Source organism: Ceratotherium simum, chromosome 35 (assembly GCF_057802395.1).
Source record: "Ceratotherium simum simum isolate JZ-2026a chromosome 35, ASM5780239v1, whole genome shotgun sequence".
Classification (NCBI taxonomy): Eukaryota; Metazoa; Chordata; class Mammalia; order Perissodactyla; family Rhinocerotidae; genus Ceratotherium; species Ceratotherium simum.
Window position 1 is genome coordinate 18,681,877 of NC_141934.1, and position 16,240 is coordinate 18,698,116.

Sequence of the window (16,240 nt, forward strand, 5' to 3'; positions counted from 1 at the left end):
GGGAAGATTGGCCCTGCGCTAACATTTGGTGCCAATCCTCCTCTTTTTTTCTTTTTTCTCCCCAAAGCCCCAGTACATAGTTGTGTATCATAGTTGTAGAGTTGTAGCTCTTCTATGTGGGATTCTGCCTCAGCATGGCTTGATGAGTGGTGAATAGGCCTGCGCCCAGGATCCGAACTGGTGAACCCTGGGCTGCCAAAGTGGAACTCACGAACTTACCCACTACACCACTGGGCTGGCCCCTAGATATTTTGTTAATTTCTAATTTAATTCTATTCAGAATTAGAATAGAATTTAAAATCTGATTTTTAAAAATATATTTTTATTTTTTCAGTTTTTAAAATATATTTATATTTGTTTATGGCCCAGCATATGGTTTCTCTGGGTGAATGTTCCATGTGCATTTGAAAAAAATGTGTATTCTGTTGTTGAGTGTAATGTTTTATAAATGTCAGTTTGGTTATGGTGGTTGATAGTGTTGTTCATGTTTTCTTTATCCTTATTGATTTTCTGTCCACTCGTTGTATCAGTTGCAGAGAGAAGCCTGTTGAAATCTCCAATTATAATTCTGGATTTGTCAGTTTCTCCTTTTAGATATATTGGTTTTTGCTTCATATATTTTGAAGCTTTGTTATTAGGTGCCTACACATTTGGGATTTATGTCTTCTCGAAGAATTGACATTTCTATCATTACGAAATTTCCCTCTCTATTCCTAGTAGTAGTCGTCTTGGAGTCAACTTTGCTATTAATCTAGCCACTTCAGCTTTCTTATAATTTGTGTTTGCATGATATATCTTTTTCTGTCATTTTCCTTTTAACCTAACTTGTCTTTATATTTAAAGTGCATTTCTTTGTGTTTAAAGTGGGCAATATATAGTTGGGCCTTTTAGCATTTTGTATTCATTCTGTGAACTGATGTCTTTTAATTGTAATAGATTACTTATATTTAATATAATTATATTGATATGATTGGATTTAAGTCTACTGTCTTGACTTTTTTCCCCCCCATCTGTCCCATTTGTTCTTTGTTCCTTTTTTTTTTCCCTCTTTTCCTGCTTTCTTTTGGATTATTTGAATTTTTTTTATGATTCCATTTTATCCTCAATATTGGCTTATTAGATACACCTCTCTGTTTTACTTTTTAAGGACTGGTCAGGGTTTATAATATGCATCTTTAACTTATCTCAGTTTACCTCCAAATGATATTAAATTCCTTTATTTATAATGCAAAAACCTGGAACAGTGTACTTCTGTTTTCTCCTTCTGGCCTTTGTGCTGTTGTTGTCATACATTTTTCTTCTGTGTCTGCTATATAGTCCATGATGTATTATTATTTTTGCTGTAAACAGTTAATTAGCTATTAAAGACATTAAATGGGAAAACATGTTTTATATTTATTTATATGTTAACTATTTCTTGTGCTCATGTCTTTTGTGTAGATCCAGGTTTCCGTCTGATACTTTCCTTGCATCTGAAGAAACGTTTTTTAGGCATTTACTCTAGTTACATGTATTATAGTGTAGTTCCATTGGCTTCTGTTCATCTAAAAAAAAAAAAATCTATATTTTACCTTCATTTTTGAAGGATATTTGTGCTTGATCTAGAACTCTAGATATGAAGATTTGTTTTCCTTTCTACATGTTCCATTGTTTTCTGGCTTGCATATTTTCTGATGAGAAGTCTGTTGTAAATATTGTGTTTGTTTCCCCTTATGTAGTGTGTCTTGTTTCCTCTTGACAGCTTTTAAGATTTGCTTTTTATCACTGGTTTTCAGAAATTTAATTTGATGTATTTTGGTGTGCTTTTTTGTTTGTTTATGCTGCTTTGGGTTTACTGAACTCCTTGGTTCTGAGATTTATTGTTCTCATGAAATTTGGGGACAATTTGGCCATTATTCAAAAATGTTTTCTTTTTTTTTCCCTCTCGTCACCCCTGTTGATTTCTGGGACCCAATAACATGTATATTAGATTGCTTGATATTATTCTGACTTCTTTGGCTTTACTCATTATTCTTTCAGTTTTTAAAAATTCTCTGTTCTTCAGCTTGGATAATTATATTGTATGTTTTCAAGTCCTTTCACCTTTTTTTTGGCATTGATTAATCTGCTGTTAAACCCATTTATTGCATTGTGCATTTCATATTTGGCATATTTGAGGTATATTTGTTTATATCTTCCATTTCTGGCCTTATTAAGTTTGTGTTTTCCTTTAAATCCTTGACCATACTTATAATAACTGTTTTAAAGTGATTTTTAATTCCATCATCACTCTAATTTCTGGGTTTATTTCTCTTCAGTGATTTTTCTCCTGGCCATGGGTCTCCTTTTGCTACTTCTTTGAATGTCTGGTGTGTTTTTATTAGATGCTGGACATTGTGAATATTATGTTGTTGAAAATCTGGATTTTATTTCTTTAAAGAGTTGAATGTTGTTTTGGCTGGCAGTTAAGTTGCTTGTAGATGATATGATGATGATGATGATTGTGATGATGATTTTCTTTTTTGGTGTGTGTGAGGAAGACCAATCCTGAGCTAACATCCAATGCCAATCCTCCTCTTTTTTGCCGAGGAAGACTGGCCCTGAGCTAACATCCATGCCCATCTTCCTCTACTTTATATGGGACACTGCCATAGCATGGCTTAAGAAGCAGTGCATTGGGGCACACCCGGGATCCGACCCGGTGAACCCTGGGCTGCCGCAGCGGAGTGTGCGCACTTAACGGCTTGCTCCACCGGGCCGGCCCCATGTGATGATGATTTTTGAGGCTCAATTATTAGGGTGGGTTAGAGCAGTCTTTATGCTAGGCCTAGTTTCCTGCTTTCAAAGTGTGACTCTTCCATGGTCACTATTTAATGCCCAAGGTATTTAACAGTGTTTTTCACTCTGTTCAGAACTAGACTGTCTCCCAGCTTTGTGTGAGTTGTTAGAACAATAGCCCTCTAGTAGTTCTTTGCCTGGCCCCATTGAATTTTACTGTTTGAATGTGCAGCTTAGTATTTAGGAATAGTCTCAAAAGAACCCCTATCAGATCTCTGGAGCTCTCTTTCTGCATAACTGTCTCCTTTCTGGTGATCTGCTCTCAGCAATTCCTGCTGCCTCAGGCTTTGTAGGGCTCACCTCATTGGTTTTCTTTCTCTTGAGAGATTCTAGCTCTGTGCTGCCTGTTGTCCAGTATCCGAAAACAGTAGTTTCATATTTTGTGTCTAGTTTGCTAGTTGTTTATGGTGAGATGACAGTTCTGGTGCTTCTTATTTATATTTTAAATGTCATATGCCTGTGTATGTTATCCTAGTTCAGTGGTCAGCAGACTTTTTCTTGTAGGACCAGAGAGTAATTAATTCAGGCTGTGTGCGTACAGTCCCCCTTGCAACTACTGAACTCTGTGATGGTAGTGTGGAAGCAGCCACAGACAATATGTAAATAAATGGACATAGTTGTGCACTAATAAAACTTTATTTTCAAAATGCAAGTGGCCAGCTCGCAGACCACAGTTTGCTAACCACTAACCTAGTTGACTGAGATACAAATGATGTTAGAGTTATGAAATCCTGTGTTTAGAAGGAAGGAGTCTTTGTGATTCATGTTTCAAGTTTGAAAAGAACCTTATAAATCGTATTGTCCAATCAACGCTCTGATGTTTGAAGCCGTGTCTAGTATTGACCAGCTTCTCCTTGACCCCCATGTCTGTAATCCTCAGGGGTCTCAGTCGGGGGTTCTTGCTTGGGGGAGCTCTTGTTGTTGTTGTTGTTGTTTTAATCCTCAGTTTTTGCATTTGATTCTCTGCTATCAACATTTGGGTCTGGGCCCTGCAAATTGAATTCATCTTTTACATATCGGTCTTTCATATAATTGAAGACTTTTCAGATTTCTTCAGAATTGGTGTAACTCCGTATTAAATTCATTCACCTTAATTCAGCTGTGGCTTTATTCTTTTATTTGATTTTTGCTGCACGTTTGTTTGCTTGAAAAGATTGCACGTGAGGCTGTATAGTGTCTAGCCACGACATGTTCAGGTTTCCTCACTAACCTGGTCCTCTATCTGTTCATTTGTTTCACTTTATCTGGATTCCTCTCGAAGTCTGGAGCTAGGAGCTGAAAGAAGTATTGACTAGTGGCTTGATAAGTAACATCTGTTGTGTAGGATCCATATACTGTACTTTTATTAATGTGGCTTAAAATGGCAGTAACTTTTTTGGTAGTTACTTCACACTGTTTAATTGTGTTAAACTTATTGTGAAATAAAACTTCTGAGCCCTTTTCACTTATACTTTTGCTAAACCAGCTTCCTATTTATCTTTATATTTTTGAATTGTTATTGGTAAACTGAGGGCTGAAAAGAATATTACAGTTGAGGAAGAAAAAAGTTATGAATCAGCAAAAAAATATATATGTTAGAAAGCATCGTTGATATACAACTTCATTTTATGGAGAGTTATTACACTGCCTCTTTCACAATGTGAAAATACCATGTTAGATGAGAGTCAAATGGGATGCCCAGTGTCCTGTTGTCCTCAGCCCCTCTGCAGAGAGAGTCCCTGGCAAGCTGCTTAGCAAAGGAAGAGTTTGACCAGAGCTAGGTGGGAGGGAGCATGCAGGTGGAAGTATGTCTCTGCCCAGCTGGAGTTTTAATAGCCTAAAGTGGAGAAAAGAAACAGACAACAGCAATACACTATTTTAACACATGGTAAATAACTTTTTGGCTTTTGCAACACGGTTTATGGGATACTAAGTTGTTCTTAAGCTTAGGAATTTGTCTAGAATCAATTTATAAAATAGTACAAATGAGTTCTCAATATTAGTAGTAACTTTTTATATGCATTAAATGTATTTTGTTAGCACATTTTGATTAGTTTTGTTTTATTTTTATTTCTTGGGTTTTTTTAATCAGAGCTATACTCTTACATAGTTAAAGAATCAAATACAGTCGTGTGCTGCATAGCGACGTTTCAGTCAACAATGGACTGCAAATACAACGGTCCCATAAGATTAGTACCATATAACCTAGGTGAGTAGTAGGCTATACCATCTAAGTTTGTGTAAGTGTACTCTATGGTGTTCGCACAATGACGAAATGGCCCAAGGACTCATTTCTCAGAACGTATCCCTGTCATTAAGTGACGCATGGCTGTAGTTCTACAAGGTTTATACGAATAGCATTTCCCTGCTCCTGGGCCCTATTTTACCTTCTCCAGAGGCAAACACTTTCATCCTCTTTTGTTGATTATCTTGATTCTTACTTAAGTGTTTCTAAATACTAAGCTTATAGTTACTTATAGGTTTTTAAATTCTGGATCTTTCTCTATTGAAGATGAGGAATTAACTCATTCTCTCTGCCTCCTATAAAGCAAATATACCTTTCCCATCCTTCCAGTTTACCAGAATAGTTGTATAGTAATTTTGGTTAGCTCAGTATTCAGTGTTAACATTCATTTGATTATGTTAGTATATGACTGAGCCATATAGTAAATTCTGATTGGTTTTCCTTTTCTGTGTAACTTGAAGATGGTAATTATCTTCTTTTTTCACTCTTCACTTTTCTGTGTATTTTTAGCTAACTCATCCGCAAACTTTTTGCCTTTTAAGACTTTCAGATTTATCAGTTGTCCTATCAGTTTCTTTTTCTTGACAGAGTCTTTCCTGAAGCCGTCTGACCTGCAGTTATCTGGATTGGTTGCCCTCTACACTGGTGAGCAGTCGACAACCTGGAATCATCAGATTATTCCCTGTATCTTAGGAATTCATTTTGTTCCCTCCCATGGTGATCTGTTTCCTAAATCTTATGGCTTCTTGGTTTATTCCCTTCTTTTGGTGGGGTACACCTCCAGTAGCTTCCTGAGAAAGGGTGCTTTTTTTTTTTAAGACTCTGCATATTTTAAAATATTTATTCTGCTTCTGCACTTGATAGGTAATTTAGATTGGCATAGATACCTAGTTTGGGATAGTTTTCCTTTAGAGTTTTGGAGTTATTACACCATTGCCTTCTTGCTGTCGGTATTGCTGTTGAGAAGTCAGAAATCCTTCTGATCCCTGATTCTTCCTATGTGACCTCTTTTTACTATATGGAAACTCGAAGGACCTTCTCTTTGTCTGCAGTGTGTTAAAAGTTTATAATTATATGCCTTTTGTGAGTCTCTTTTAAACTATTGTTCTGGATACTTAGCCCTTTCAATCTAGAAATTCACTTTTTTCTGGGAAATTTTCATGAATTATTTTATTGATCATTTCCTCTTTTTCGTTTCTGGTATTTTCTTTCTGAAAGCTCTTATATTCAATTTTGAACTTCCTGGGCTGCTCCTCTAATTTTGTCTTCCCCACCCCTCCCCATTTTTCATTTTTGTTTATTTGCTTTACTTTCTGGGAGATTTCCTAAACTTTATTTTCCAGCCCTTCTATTGTTTTATCATTTTTGGCATAATTCTTTAAAAATTTCCAAGAGCTCTCTTTTAGTTCTCTGTTCTTCTTTTCTGAAATAGTGTCCTGTTCTTTTTTTTTTTAATAATTTTATTTATTTATTTTTTCCCCCAAAGCCCCAGTAGATAGTTGTATGTCATAGTTGCACATCCTTCTAGCTGCTATATGTGGGACACGGCCTCAGCATGGCCGGAGAAGCGGTGCGTCGGTGCGCGCCCGGGATCTGAACCCGGGCCGCCAGCAGCGGAGTGCGCGCACTTAACCGCTAAGCCACGGGGCCAGCCCTGTCCTGTTCTTTTTTAATGGTTGCACTACTTTATCTCTTTGAGAATATTAATGATAGATTTTTTTTTAAAAGTTTTCTTCTTCCAATGTAGTCTGTTTCCTCCAGGTTGCTTTTCTGTTTGTTTTTGTCTCTATAATTCCTCAATGGTTTTCCTCAACTATTTAGTAATTCCTGTTGTCTGTTCATGTTTACGGATGGTGGACTAAATAAAAAACTGCTTGGAAGTTCTGAGTCTGTGAGTGACATTTGTTTACCCTATTTCACTGATCTGGGTCGGTTTGTTAGTTGGGGAGCCTCTGATGTCAGTATCTTGAGGTCTTTTCTCTTGAGCTAGTCGGATTTCCCAAGAGAAGACTTTCTCAGACTCCTTTCTGGGGGATGAAAGACTGGCTGCCAGTTTTCTGGGTGCTTAGAGGGAGCTGGTGGGAGAGGGTGGTTTTTGACCTTCATTCTGTAATGCTTACCTAACGCACTGTTTTCACTCTGGTTCCCTGCCTTCAGTGCGCGTGTGCCCAGTCCAGACACCTTTAGTTTTACTGGCCCCAGAGAATACCGTTCCAGTAAATTTGCTGGGTTAAAGGTGGGCAATGAGGAGGGTACCTGGCTTCTGAGTGCCTTCTTAGCAGGCTTTCAACCAGTTTTCCTTATTTTATCTCCTCTCTGCCTTTCAACCCTACTTCCACAGGTACCTGTATTTATGATTCCTGAGGCTGAGGGGATTCTGTGTAAATTGGGTTGTATCTCTGCTTTCTCAGTAGTTAGGATTCAGTTTTCTTAGGTACTATAAGTCTCTTTACCTCTTGAGCATCTGCTTCTTAGCTTTCAAAATCTTGATGCTCTCTTCTCCTCTCCTACCTACCACTGTGATTTTGTGATTCAAGGAAAATAACAAAACAAAGAAACAAACTTTTTTGCTGATGTTTTAGAGGGATTTAAGAGAGAGCAAAAGCAGATGTGTGTGTTTACTCTGCCATCTTTACCTCAAGCTGATTAGTTATGTTTTAACAGAAGTTTTCTATTATCCTGACTTTTTTCCTTCCTATGACTCGGGTTGAGAGGTGACTTAATATGTTTACCCTGTTTCCTTGATCTATTAGAGGAGTAACCCTGTCACAGGAGGAGGTGAGTGAGGCCAACTTGGAGTTTCCTAGTGCACTCAGGTTAGCCCCTAATGATCACAGCTGCCTTTTCTACACACCATCCTAGAATCCTGCCCAGGATTGCTATTAAGCTAATTGCTCTGTAGTTTTTTTTTTTTTTTTTTTTTGTGAGGCAGATTAGCCCTGAGCTAACATCTGTTGCCAATCCTCCTCTTTTTGCTGAGGAAGATTGGCCCTGGGCTAACATCCGTGCGCATCTTCCTCTACTTTATATGGGACGCTGCCACAGCATGGCTTGACAAGCGGTGCATCGGTCTGCGTCCAGGATCCGAACCTGCGAACCCTGGGCCGCTGAAGCAGAGCACGCACACTTAACCACTATGCCACCAGGCCGGCCCCAATTGCTCTGTAGTTTGAGAAATCTTTCTTTCAACTATTTCTTGAAAATTCAGATGTCTTCCAGCAGCTCTCCTATTGTTACTGATCATTCTAAGGCATCTAATAAGGGTTCGGTCTCGTTTACAAGTTGCCTTTGTGAGTGGGATGTAATTAGCCTGGGCCTGGAGACTGGAACTCATTTATAGTGTCTAGGTCAGCCATATCACTTTACAGGTCGGGAAGCTGAGGTGCCCTGAGATGGAAGAGATTTCCTAATATCACACAGGTAAATAGCTGAAAAACTAGAACTCGAACCCAAATCTCCTGACCTCCAACCGGTGTTCTTTCTATGATACTACACCCTGGGTTCATTCTTAACAAGGCCTGTTAGTTTTACTCTGTTCCGTTACCTCTGAATAGTTTCAACTCCGGGGAGCCACGTTGCTAGTATATGCCGTTGGTCATGAGGGATCTGATTGTGATGGGTCAGTGCAAATAAATGACCTCCACTAGGAGAATTTATCAACTCATTTCCTAAGTGTGGTACCTAAAGAATAGGACATTAAGAATCAATATAAATTTTGTTTAAATACATTCATGCTGTTAGAAAGTGTATTTATCCTGATTCTGTAGTAATCTGTTTAATTCGAACCATTCTGAAATGACTAGTGGCCTTCTGTTTAGACCAGGAGAGTCTCTGCCAGTTAAGTTCAGTTTTCTGAGGACCCTGACTACCTGTACTACAGATATCAGCCATGCTGAGATGTCCCTTCAGTCTCTCTTGCTCTAAGAGTTAGCTTGTGTAGATACAGTCTTATAGTGGTAGCCTGTAAAAGAAGACATATATGTAATTATCTGAGTGAAATAAAAGTAGTCTCTTCTGTTCATGAGGTGGTGTGTGGACACTCTTATACTAGTTTTCTTAATACCTCAGGAAGACTAAAGAAAAATTCATGAACTTTCTTAAATTAGAAAGTATGGCCATGAGCTCTTGTCATTGCTAAATTGAGTTGATGACAGTTTCTTTGTACTATTTTACAATCCTCTAGGGCTAATTTTTACCATTAGCTCTATGAAGCAGCATGGCAGAGTGGAAAGAATTTATGCTTTAAATTCAGTTATGCTGTAAATCCAGTTTTATTTGGGATCTGCTGTTTGCTGCCTGTGTGATCATGGGAGAATTATTTAACCTTTCTGAGTCCTAATATCTTTAGCTGTCTGTTTGTGAAGATTAGAAATTATATATGAGGACTCCAGTATGGTGCCTTGTATTGGAAATGATATGTGAAGACCGGTGGTATGGTGCCGGGTATTAAGTAGGTGATAAATAAATGATGATGGTTGTGGTTATTATTATATATATGCACATACTAATTTTGTTCCTTGTATATTTTAATTTCATCTTTTTGATTCTGTATTTTAAAAACCATGTAATTTTAAACTTAAATTATGGATTGTTCATCTTTGACAGTGAGAAATACTGCATTTTGGGGATAATTTGCATCTATAAGTATTTTATTTTATTTTATTATTTGGTGAGGAAGATTAGCCCTGAGCTAACATCTGTTACCAATCCTCCTCTTTTTGCTGAGGGAGATTGGCCCTGGGCTAACATCTGTGCCTATCTTCCTCTACTTTATACGTGGGATGCCGCGCCACAGCATGGCTTAATGAGCGGTGCGTAGGTCTGCGCCAGGGATCTGAACCTGCGAACCCCCGGGCCGCCAAAGTGGAGCGCGTGAACTTAACCACTAGGCCACTGGGCCGGCCCCTAGAAATATTTTAAAAGGTTGCTTCATAATTTTGAAATCATTAGATAAAGAATTTTGAGTCTTGGAGATATACATTGGGTCAACAGCACTTTGTGTGGAATTGATTTTTAACTGTAAACGTGATCATGGCATATGAGGACATGTTTTAGTCTGATTGAATATACATCCATAATAGGACTTTTTTTCTTGGATAGAGTATTTCAGTATCACTAAGTCGTCTTTCCTCATATCAAACATTAATGCAAAATTTAAAGCTAAGTCTTTGAACATTCATTTTATACTTAGTTATCTCTGTTAGGCTTGAATGGTATTTCATTGTTACATTTTTCCAGTGAAGACTGGTATAATGATATTTAATTTTAGCTTTAAGGTAAGGGAACTAAATTGTTTTAAAATAATTGGACACTTCACTTCTTTCAGCTGAGTTAGTTATGAAGTGATTAAGTTTGTAGCCTTGCTGTTATGTCACTTGCATTTGTATTATATCACTTGCTAGAACAACTCCATAAAGAATATAGAGCAGGTGGCAGTGGCTTCCCTTTACCACTGAGACCGTAGAAGCGCTGATAGGAAGTTAATGGAAGTGCTAGGATTAGGAAACCATTCTCTTGAATCAAAGCCAAATATTTTGTCTCCTGAACCATGCTGGATGTTACAGGTGAAAATATTCTAGTGTGTAAATTGCTGTTCATGGATTTTCTTGGGGACTGACTCACTTGATCTTTTAAATCTCTGATATCAATCTTAATTTTCTAACCTTTTAAATATGGTTAATATAAGTATTAGTGATTCATATTTAGTGGTATCTTTTTATGCCCCTCCTCTCTTCCTCCCCCCATGCTCCCAGATCCTTAGGCACAGAACACTAGCTTAGGTGATAATAAGAAAAGTTAGTCTTCTACTTAACTTTTTTGATTCGAGTTGCCCTTTTTTAGTCTTTTTATTTAATTTCTTTCTTTGACATTTATTTAAGAATTGATGTTAGGCTTTCTGATTAAAACACACACACACGCAAACACACACACACGCGTTGCTTTTATTTGAAGAAACAAAGGAACTTGTATGATAGAAAGACACACAAAGGATATTAACAGACAACTCAAAGAGAAATAGTACTACTACTACTAGTAATGATAATAATACCATACATATTTTTTGCCATTGCTAGGCACTGTCCTAAGTGCTTTATAGATGTACTAACTCATTTAATCAACTCTATAAATGCCATTATCCTCGTTTTCCTAGTGAGGCAACTGAGAGACAAAGGTTAAGTAATTTGCTAGACACTTGCTGCTTATAGCTGGTAAGTACAGAGCTGAGATTCAAACCCAGGAGGCCTGGCCCCTGGTTATACTTCTGATTAAATATATGATAATAATTTCCTCTAAGCAGAACAAGAATTATAAATTAGTACAAGGACATACTGTTCTATTAAATTGATAGGTATTTTAAAAGATGCCGTTTGGGAGGAGGTTATTTGTATTGGTGGGACTGTTAATTGAAAAGTAGTATGGTAGCACTCATCCATGAGTCTTAAAATATTCATGTTCTTTGACTGGTATTTCTACATCAAGCAATCTCTCCTAAGGAAATAATCGAGAAAATAACAATGTTCAAGGATGTTCACCAATTATAATAATTATAATAGTGAAAAAAATGGAAGATTGTCCAGTTGTTATGGAATAAATTATGTTTTTTCCAAACAGTGAATAGAATATTATGCAAACATTAAAAATTGTTTTTGAAGAATAATTAGTAATATACAAAAATACTTATAATAAGCAAAAAAAGCAGGCTATAAAACCATGCACTATGGTTCCAACTTGAAAAATGTGTATGTACAGAAACACAAGAAGAACATATAGTAAGATGCTGATAATTATTTCTGATGTGATTATAGAAAATAATTATTTTGGGTGTGATTAGTTTACTTTTTATTTATATTATTTATTTTTGAACTTTTTGCATTGGCCATGTAATACCTTTACAGTCAGAGGAAACCAAGTGGCATAAAAAGACCTAAATGATGCCACTGCCACCTTTTATGAAGAATATTCATTAAAGATTAGATTTGCATATCTCATAGTGTAAAAGGATAAATTACTGAATTTCAGGCAGTTTTCGTTTACATATTATTATTTTTGGAACTCTTGTTTTGAAATGAAGCCTTTTGTTTTGGATTGAGGAAAATTGTTTTTTTTTCCTTAAATGTGTTGGTTATAGTGATGGATTGCTTTACCACTTTAAATTTGTTTCAGTTATGTTAGTAGACGATATGGTTATTTTTCTTCCCTGTGGTACTTGTTTTTTGAACAACAACTTTTTGACAGAAACTATTGATTTGCTGGTGGGGGGGTGAGGAGGGGCAAGATGAGTGAGTAAGGATTGAATGCAAGGGACACATGGGCTGTTTGGTACAGAATTATATTATGAATCAGTTTTACTATCAGTTTGGAATGCATAGTTGTAGTTTATAGCTGCTTAAGTAAAGAATTCAACTTTTGTTTGTGTTGAAACATCTTTGAAGTTTAGTTCCTTAAATCTAAGATTTAAGAAATTTTAAAATACAAATCTATGTAACAGAACAAAGTACAGGTTCTGCTCTTCATCTGGTTTAAATTTCTCATGTTTTAAAATGTGTTTAAAGAACAAAAGACCAGACTGCATTAGGGAATTGCTATAGAAGCAAAGCTTTTCTGCGTGCTACATGTGAAATAACGTGAGTGCGTCGTCGGTAACTTTGCGTCAGTTTCATTAGCAGCTTCTTTGGCGTTGGTAATGAGACACCGTGGTGCTGCACGCTAATAACTGCTTCTCTGATGAAAAAGGATTCAAACGGTAGCTTCTGATGAGAAGAAATCCTTTGAAAGAAATGATTTCAATTCTGCAAACTTATTTTTTAAACGCTGCTTTCTAAATATAGTTTATGAATCAAATAAAGAATAATAACAGAAATAGTTTTATATAGAGAGACTTTATAGTAAATGTTTAGGTACAAAGTGGTTCAACAGGAAATAATGATTATCTGTGTGTTGTATTGTGTTATTTAATGTAAGGAACTATGTAAAAATCTTGATAGGAAGAAATGAAATTTTTTCCCGTTTAAAAATCAAGAAGAATTGACATACATCATTCAGTGGGAGAAATCTTATGATGTGAAGTGTAGTGTAAATATTTATTTTAGCAAATTTGCTTATCTGTACTGTAATTTTCTTGTCTTTTTCTAGGCTGAACTCACGGGAATCAAATGGCGTAGGTACAATTTTGGAGGGCATGGGGACTGTGGACCCATAATTTCAGCCCCAGCCCAAGATGATCCAATCCTGTTAAGTTTCATCCGCTGTCTGCAAGCCAACTTGCTGTGTGTATGGCGTCGTGATGTCAAACCAGATTGCAAAGAGTTATGGATATTCTGGTGGGGAGACGAACCCAACCTAGTGGGTGTAATACATCATGAACTGCAGGGTAAGGTTTTTGTTTTTTCTTAAAAATTACTTGCATCATATATTTTTGGAACAGTGGTAAATTCTGAAAAGGTTATTAAGACTTGCTGAGAAGAAAAACCCGTGTTTAATGGGTGTGTCTCTCAAAAGGAACATTCTCACTCTCATCCTTCTTCTTTCCACTCCCATTTTTTCCAAATTCTCTTGTCGTTTCCTAGTCATGCTAGGAATCAGAACCTTGTGAGCCTCTATTATTAAAGGAAAGTATTGTGTCCCCTGGGTGTGTTGGGTTGGAAACAAGGCTAAGATTCACTGTTTTAAAATGATGGTGAATTGTGAGTAATGAGCAAGTCAGTGAAATGAACAGAATTGTTTTTTCTTGGACTGTAGCTGTTGTGGTTCATTGCCAGCTGAACTCTGGTGGAAAATTGTGAAGTGATAATAGAAAGTTAGTCTAAGCCTTATTGGACTAAATTATGAGATGACATTGGGTCGTATTTTGAAGAAAGATTACCATAAAGGATCCGGTCTGATTTTGGCGTAGTAAGTTTTCCTTTGCTTTGTTTCCTATGTTTTATGTAATTAGATGATTCTAGAAAATATTTGCTGCAACGTTGCCTAATTTTTAACTTCAGACTACATCTGATATCTGGAAACTTTGAATTAATATAAGAGCTTCATTATTCTAAGCTACTTTTTATATTTACCACAGATTTATAGCCAGAGGAAATTTTATCAATATTCTTTGAATTTCTAGTAAATGTTTTATGTTTTTATGTAAATGTTTGCATCTAGTATGCTAAGGAATTTTTCTAAATCAAGACTAATTCCCATCTTTAGTTAGGGTAGGGCGTAGTCTCTTTTTGACTTAGGGCCAACTTCCTAGGGCCAACTTTTATGTTCAAACTACCCTATATTTTGTTAATTTGTGGTTGAAAAAGTTCAGATAGTATTTGAAATGTTTTGTTAGTTGATATGTTTAATATTTTTTTAAGGAAGGAGTAAAACTAACTTTAATGTATATTTGAGGGTCTATTCTAAATAGTGTCTAAATTTGCTTCAAGGATTTCCTGCCAACTTCTGTTTGACACTTCCTAGCTTTTCTTTGCAGCCGTTTTTTATCTGTGATGTCTCCTGCCACAACAGCCAGAGGGCAGTAAACCACAGTGGACTAATTGAGCTGTTGACGTTATGGGCCACATTATGGGCCATTTGTCTATTCAACTCCAACTTTTCTCCTCATGTTTTTTAGAGTATTGGGTTTATAAATATAAGAACTAGTTCTGGGTAAGATTGCTTATTTAGCTAGTTAGTCAGCAAAATCTCACAACTTATATACATCTTAAAGCTTATTTCATGTAGTGAGCGGTGAACTCAGGTAAAATTAGTTTTAAACATCTGGATTCTGTTTATCAGAATTTTAAAAATAAGATATCTTCTAGAAGATACTTATAACACTTAGATTTATCCATTTTAGTATCAAAACATGTATTTTGGTTCTTTTAAAAATTTTACACACGTAGTGGAAGAATATAGCGTTTTTGTTTTTAGTTTCTTTCTCCTTTATTTTTCATGATTGTTTCCGACTTAATCTCCTTCCATTTCTCTAATTCATATTGATCCCTTATGTTTTAACTTTTTGGTCTGGTCTTTATTTGTTAGTAGCACATCACCATTTTATAACGATGAAACCAAATCCAACTGTTCATTAGGTTTATTTAGTTGATGTATAAAGTTATTTACCCATACAAAGAAAGTACATGATCAGTGTTCCTAGAAATAACTTAAGTTATTGTGTTGTTTCTCATGGACTTTGTTACTGAGTTAACAAAAAGATGTAGGCTGTTTAGATGTTTTAAAGTTGCTTTAGATTGCATATGTAGATTCACTAATGTATTAAGTATTTTTGTGGTAAAGAATTAAGCAAAGATTAACTTTTTAAATTGTTTTTATAAATTACAGAAATACTACATTTAATTAGAAAAGTAGGAAAGCAGAACCGCCAAAGAGAACAAAGAAACAAAAACCCTAAAGTTTAAAACAGAGTTTTAATATTTGGTGTTTTTATTTGTAAATGAAATTGGTATCATACTGTTTTGTATTCACTCCTTTTCACTTAACATTGTATTGTGAATGTTTTCTCATGAGAATGATTACTTTTTATTTTTATTTGCTTTCTCATTGAGTCCCATAATGGGGTGAATTGTTTTTTCCTTTGCATGCCACCAGGAAAGTATTACAGTGATGAAATAATCATAACTTCGTTAAGTACCTGTACTCTTTTTACTCTCTTGAATTTGTGAAAGTTATTAGACTGAAGCATATGAAGTGTCCATTTTTGTAGGTAAAAAGTGGTTGAAAAGGGTAGTTTTATATGGTTCAACCTAATATTAGAAAATATTTGAAACTTAATTAGAAAAATGAGTGGCATAAAGACAACTTTGTTTCCAGTGAGGGAGAATATGACATGTAGAGCAATCATGAAAAAATGAAGGACACAAAGGGAATATTTTAATTGGTAGTCACACAAATTGAGGATATTTTGGAATCAATTTCATTCTATAGTTTATGTAAGAGTCATTTCATCTTGGGTAAAATAAATTTTAGCAGAACCCTGTTAACATTAAGCATGGTGGTACCATTATTTGTAACATTTTCTTTTGGGACATTTTACTTACTGTTCCTTAAATGCTTTTTAGTTATGTTATTAGACATTTCCCCTTGTCTTTACAGTGTACTCAAAATAGCATGCTACCAACCTCCTGACAGTAAAGTATAATACCAAAGCAACCATCTTCGATTTAAATGTATAAAGTATCCCCATAGAAAGAGAATAATCCTACAGGATAC

At 35.9% G+C, this 16,240-nt stretch overlaps 1 protein-coding gene across 5 annotated transcripts in view; it reads left to right on the forward strand.

The window, feature by feature from the left end:
* MED13L (mediator complex subunit 13L) overlaps positions 1 to 16,240 on the forward strand; it is a 297,270-nt gene that overhangs the window by 21,486 nt on the left and 259,544 nt on the right. For all 5 annotated transcript variants that reach the window (XM_087424160.1, XM_087424161.1, XM_014787081.2 and 2 more), the window contains exon 2: positions 13,175 to 13,412. In XM_087424160.1, coding sequence (XP_087280286.1) covers positions 13,175 to 13,412 — 238 coding nt within the window. The remainder of the gene's footprint in view (positions 1 to 13,174; positions 13,413 to 16,240) is intronic.